The sequence below is a fragment of the Lactuca sativa genome, chromosome 8, assembly GCF_002870075.4.
Source record: "Lactuca sativa cultivar Salinas chromosome 8, Lsat_Salinas_v11, whole genome shotgun sequence".
Lineage (NCBI taxonomy): Eukaryota > Viridiplantae > Streptophyta > Magnoliopsida > Asterales > Asteraceae > Lactuca > Lactuca sativa.
The window spans coordinates 171,240,106-171,246,456 of record NC_056630.2 but is presented as its reverse complement, the minus strand read 5'-3'; the positions used below and the strand labels follow the sequence as shown (position 1 = coordinate 171,246,456).

The window sequence follows — 6,351 nt, the reverse complement described above, 5'->3', positions numbered from 1 at the left end:
ACTTCTCACGTTTTTTTTTAATTTCAATTGCGGGATTTTTCAGTGTATGATATCTTAAATCGCCCAACGGAATTTGCTTAGCTCAGATTCTCCGATTTACATTGTTTTCATGTTGTTTCTCTGATCAAGGTGTAATATTTTTAGTGAATTGGAAATTTGTTCTGATTGTCTAATTTTTACAGGAAATTGAAAGTTGTTTTGATGCACACAAAATGCTCGCTAAAATGCTTCAATTGAATGGTATTTCTTCGTTTATAGTATTCTATCAGAAAAAGAATGTTTTTTATGATAATCATGAACATATTCTGTTAGAATACCCGAATTAATATACTTATTGATAAATGAATTCCAATTCTATCAGAATGGAATCACGAATTCCAATTATGTTGGAATGGAATATGAATATTTTCTGACTAATATATTCATTGGATTTGTTTCCACAAAAGCTGATGCTTGAAGAACGGACCATGAAATTTGAACGATACCTCTTAGCAACATTATTCTTTTAGAATGTATTAGTGTCTTTTTTTAGATTTTAATGTTTTTTCCATATTTATTCTTTAACAATAAATGTAATTAATAACAATTGTTATATGTATTCTATAAGAATTAATGGAATTTTTGTTTTAATTCTTCAATTGATGGTTCGAAAATTTTGTTATTTTACAATAAATTTTTAAAGTCATGATCAAGAAATATGTTCAAGAATATTTTTATTATTTTATGGTTCAAGAATATTTTTATTTTTGAACATACTCAAACATATTCTGTCAGAATGTGCGAATTAAAAACCATATAATTCGTAAAATCAGATTTTTAAAATTAATAAAATCTATGATCCCTTAAAATATACAAATTTTGTTTTATTAAATCTATATTAATTGACTAAAATACTATTCTAGTTAAATTATATGATATTTTTCAATTATATTTAATTCAATAATATATATTAATTACTTTCTTAAAATAAGTAAAATGATTGGTCTACATTTATACATATAATCACACAATAATTAGTTTTAATATAATAACCTAAGCTTTTATATATATATATATATATATATATATATATATATATATATATATATATATATATATATATATATATATATATATGTCATAGACCAAAATAGGGACCATCTATATATCAAAAGCCGTTCAAAAAAAATCTATATACCAAAAAAAATTAAGGATGAAACTTTCAAATCTAGTAAACTATAGGGACCATATACGTAATTATATGTAAAGTAATCATATGAATAATAATTAAAAATTTGAGGATTGGGACAGCCCGTAAAACTAGATTTGAAAAAAAAATGTGAAGATCTTTCTAGTTTTATCTTAAAAGACGGGGGAACATATGACAAAAGAGCCTCAAGTCTTCTGTCTTTTTCTCTTTCACCATAACCAATGAATACAAGCAGACATGAATCATATGATGTATCTGTTTATCTACCAATCTTATAAATTACAATAGTTGACTAACTTCACACGATATCTCCACTGTGTACAGTATAAGATCGTCTTTCATAATACTCCAAGTCTCTCCAATTGTGTGGTGATTTTGATTTTTGTTATTAATGCTGTAAGAAGACTGAGAATGAACCCTACAAACAACAACGTGGGTTCAATCTATGAGTTGCAATCACAACACCAGATTAACATTCGTGGCGTTTCTCATAATCATCATCCACCACCACTTCCATTGAATCTACCTCGTTCAGATCTACTTGTTGGTAAGCTCTTCAATCCTACACCAAATTGCTTCCAGATCTGTTTCTATAATACCCTCAATCGAGTTTGTAGTATATTCATTGTTATGATGTGCTTCAAAGCCTAAGCTTCGAATTAAATACTCATACAGGATATACGTACGAATTGCTAATTTGTGATTAGTAACTTGATTTTGGAATTACTTTGAAGGAAGAAGAGAAGATTACAACGATATTTGTGTTCCTACTTATAAAGCGACAATAACTGGAAATTGGAAAGCTGCTAAAATCATACTTGATAAACGAAGAGAGCTTGTAAGGTTTAGCATCACTGAAAGTTACGATACTGTTCTTCACATTGCTGTAATGGGGAAATCATACTGGTTTGTGGAATATCTGGTGAGTTTAATGGAAAAAGAAGACTTAGAACTTCAAAATCAAAAAGGTCAAACTGCTCTCTGTTTAGCTGCCATAGCTGGAAATGTCAAAATAGCTACGATTTTGGTGAATAAAAACAGAGCCCTTTTGGATATTCCTGATAGTAGAGGAATGATGCCACTTTACATGGCTGCTTTATTTGGAAAACATGATATGGTGAGGTTTCTTTATCATAATTCCCGGAATATGAGTGGTGATTTTTGGACACATCATAATCGAGGTTGTGTTCTTGTCAAATGTGTTGAAGCTAATCTATTTGGTATGTATCTTGATATATCTTTCTTAGTTGATTTTGTCATAAAGTTTTTTTTTTTTTTTTTTCCTGGTTAAGGGGGTGTTTGGGATATTTTTGAGAGGGCAAAAGGACTTTTAAGAGAGAAACATGTTTGGTAAAAGCTTCATAAAAGCTCCTTTTGGATTTTTTATAGAAGGAAAACTGACTTTTTGGAAAAGTCAGGAAATCTGGCTTTTGGAACTTTTCCCAAAAGTTCTTTTGCCCTCTGAAAAGATACCCCAAACACCCTCTAAGTGAATGTCAAATACTTTGTGTAGATGTTGCATTACAAATTGTGACAGATCGACCCGAACTTGCTATAAATGGAAGTGTACTTGGACTATTGGCTCGAAAACCTTATGCTTTTGATACTACAAGAAGTCATATATTCAAGAGAATCGTATACTCATGTAAGACTTTCATTTCCTTCATTCTATTATAAAAATGAAAAATATATACTCATAATTCATATCTTCTACTTTGGTTACTTTTATTAGTTTTGGAAGCATGTCATCTAAAGGTTGGAATTCCCGACATGGAAAGTTACGCCCTACAATTACTAAGAGTCATTTGGGCAGCGATTGTGAAACTACCAAAAGCTCAAATTGATGAAATAATAAGGGGCCCACCGGATCAACCAAAGGATGATATAAAGCAAACACGCGATGAAAAGGAAAAACAAGAAACACTTCTACTACTAAGAACCATATCAGACAACATTATAAAAATGCCTTCAAGAATCTACAACCTATTCCGATGCCCTACTGATGAAAACGCAGCCACTTCGAAAACTGTAAAGCAAAAATACTCATCGCGAGTGTTATTTCTTGCTGCAGAAATGGGTAACACTGCTTTTTTAGTGGAGGTTATTCGGCAATATCCGCATTTAGTACGTGAGGTAAATGATAATAACCATAGTATATTTCATGTTGCTGTGTCACATCGTCATGAAGGGATCTACAATTTATTGTATGAGATAGGCGCGCTGAGGAATTTGATTATTACTCTTGAAGATAAAAATGGGAATAATATTTTGCATATAGCTGGGGAGACTCCGAAGATTAATAGACTACAGAATATCCCGGGAGTTGGTCTTCAGTTGCATCTAGAAACATTATGGTTCAAGGTATGTCTTTCTAAATGCAAGAATTAGTAACTAATTTTCTGTGTTTTTTTTATTTTTTATTATATCATTATACCTCCACATTGTACTTTCAAATTATTTCTTATTTGGGTATTGTACATTTGTACTTTGAAGAATATATTAATGTGTAAAACGAGAAATAATTTTGAAGTACAATTTTGTAATAAGAAATGGAAATTACATTACTATTATTATACTTGGCTCATGATATTTTGAACATGTAATTGTTAAATATTTAAAAGGGATAAGACACTAAAAGAGTAACATAGTTTAAATTGTGTATATATTTAGTCATTTATGTTTATTTTTGTACATATTTAATAATTTATGTTTTTTTTTCTACAAGTTTAGTCACTTATGTTTTTTTTACTTTGTACTATATGGCCATTAATCGTAATGGTCTAAAAAAATATAAGCAACTAAATATGTACAAAAATAAACATAAAGGACTAAATGTATACAAAAATAAACACAAGTGATTAAATATGTATACAATCTAAACTATGTTACCCTTTTAAGTCATTATCCCTCTCTAAAATGCAACATGTGACATATTTCCTATAGTTGGTAGACTTTTCAAAATACAATGATTTAATTATAAATGATTTTTCAAACTACAATGTCATGATAAGAAATGAAATCCTTCCATGTTTGTATATAATTTCCTATTTTCTTGTGAAACAAATTTTGATCTAATAATGATGTATGTAATCTTTCTGATATTAGGAAGTAGAAGCCATACTTCCTCCACCTTTTCGGGAAAAAAAGAACACAGCGGGCTTAACACCACATGAAGTATTCGTGAAAAACCACAAAGAATTATTTTCAAAAGGTGAAGAGTGGATGAAGGAAACAGCCGCCCAATTAATGGTGGTTGCATCACTTATAGCCACCATATCATTTGCAGCTGCATTTACATTTCCAGGTGGATACGACCAAGTAACTGGGATGCCCATTTTCCTCAAAAAAAATCTTTCAAAAATCTTCATAATATTCGATGGCTTATCATTTATATCCGCCACAGCTTCAATCCTCTTGGTGTTATCTATTTTGGGATCCGATTACACTGAACATGATTTCATGATTTCGTTACCTCAACAACTTATGATGTGTTTAGCATCACTTTTCATCTCTATAGCCACCATGATCCTCACTTTTCTCATCAACTTTTTATTACTTTATCAAAATAATTCTAAATGGATACCGATTTTTATCAGTTGTTTTGCTGCGGTTACGTATATGATATTTGGTAGCCCAAAGTTTCCTCTTTTGGGTCGGTTCTTATATGGTTCTAGGTTTCTTTTTGAAAGGGAGAAAGGAATGCTTAAGAAACCCATCTTTTAAGTGCCATTGTAAACGCAATTTTGTCAGTGTTAGATGTTAGAATTATTTTGTATTGTTTTTGTAATTATAGTATACATTAGGGGCTAGTGATGTAAATGTATACCCAGATATTTGTCAAAAGACATTATATATGATGATGTTTTGGCCCTCAAGTCATATGTTCACACATGTAATGAATTTTGTTGTTATGACATGTCTTGATCTATATAAATTAAAGCGGGTGTCACGGCTAGATACATTGAATCCTCTCTGGAAGGACTTAATAAATCCAAAATCTTGGATAACTGAAGACTTTTTTCATGATGAAATTCGATGGGGTATTTCTACCTATTTTATGCTTGAAATTGCATTGAGATTTAGATTAGTATAAAATAACATGAAATCAAAGGTGGTTCTTATATTAAGGAGCTTACCAAATATGGGGGTGCACCAAATTGTGATGATCGGGAAACATTTAATAGCTTCTTAGCCTTCTATAATATTTTACGAGGCTATATCAAGCTGTCGGGGCCTAGATATGTTACCAACAATCTTGGTTTTAAATAGCTTTAGTAAAGCGCATCTTTGGGCTTTGGGAGTAAAAGCGTTAAGCACTAAGCGAAAGGGCACACTTAGAGCACATGAAGCGCCCTTTATTAAAAAAAATTAAAATATAGAAATTATATATAAATACTTAAAAAAAACATATCCTATATATTGCATAAGACATCAATTTCAAAAGTCAAAACTCAATTTCAAAAATTAAAAGTAACATCAGGCATGATGATAAAAAAAAAGTAGAACTTAAGTCCTAAATTCCTAATCCTTAATCATAAAAACTAAAAATACGCGAAACGGTCATCATCATCGTCAACATGGACAACATCATCTCCTCCACAAACACTTTCGATATCCTCTTCCACCTCTTCATCTGCCAAACGAAATCCAGATCGTTGACTAGATTCTGGAGCTTTTCCCTTATCAATACCCGATGGCTCGACTCCATCATTTTGCACTCTCGATCTGGTTAGATAACTAGGCTCATAAGCACATGGTGCGTGAGCCACATCTCTCCAAGTAAGATCTTCACCAACAAATAATACATCATCATCATTCTCCTCTTCAATTCTTCCCATCAACCACTCGTCACTTTCATCAATCTCTTGTAAAAGAATAAGATCATTCTCCTTAACTTTAACTCGACGGTCTAAGGCACGATTGAATTTGACAAACACCATGTCATTTAATCTAGATTGTGCCAATCTATTTCGTTTCTTCATATGAAGCTACAAGAATGAAAGTAATTAAAGTAAAAAAAAATCATGAAATAACTAAAATAAGAAAGAAAAAAAACCTATTATCATTTAGGAATTAGGAAAACAATTTTTTTTAAATAGATACAAAAAAACTTACGTGTTGAAAAACACTCCAGTTTCTCTCACAACTTGTAGCACTACAAG

At 30.9% G+C, this 6,351-nt stretch overlaps 1 protein-coding gene across 3 annotated transcripts; it reads left to right on the top strand.

Moving 5' to 3' along the window:
• The first annotated feature begins 1,376 nt into the window (after window positions 1-1,376).
• On the top strand, window positions 1,377-5,064 carry LOC111893648 (uncharacterized). Of its 3 annotated transcripts, none has more exons than XM_023889708.3 (5): window positions 1,377-1,736; window positions 1,924-2,409; window positions 2,727-2,834; window positions 2,922-3,550; window positions 4,295-5,064. In XM_023889708.3, exons 1-5 carry the CDS (start codon window positions 1,601-1,603, stop codon window positions 4,910-4,912), a joined length of 1,977 nt encoding a protein of 658 aa, XP_023745476.1. In that variant the 5' UTR covers window positions 1,377-1,600; the 3' UTR covers window positions 4,913-5,064. The 3 variants fall into 3 exon arrangements, with proteins under 3 accessions (XP_023745476.1, XP_023745474.1, XP_023745477.1); XM_023889706.3 differs by having other exon boundaries at window positions 1,378-1,736; window positions 2,703-2,834; XM_023889709.3 differs by having other exon boundaries at window positions 1,597-1,736; window positions 1,865-2,409; window positions 2,703-2,834.
• The last annotated feature ends 1,287 nt before the right edge of the window (window positions 5,065-6,351 follow it).

Excerpts from the sequence above, each read along its gene's own strand:
- LOC111893648 (XM_023889706.3), top strand. The coding sequence starts at position 1,601 with ATGAACCCTACAAACAACAACGTGGGTTCAATCTATGAGTTGCAATCA. Across the intron at positions 1,737-1,923 it reads TCGTTCAGATCTACTTGTTG|GAAGAAGAGAAGATTACAAC; the intron begins GTAAGCTCTTCA and ends ATTACTTTGAAG. Across the intron at positions 3,551-4,294 it reads TAGAAACATTATGGTTCAAG|GAAGTAGAAGCCATACTTCC; the intron begins GTATGTCTTTCT and ends TTCTGATATTAG.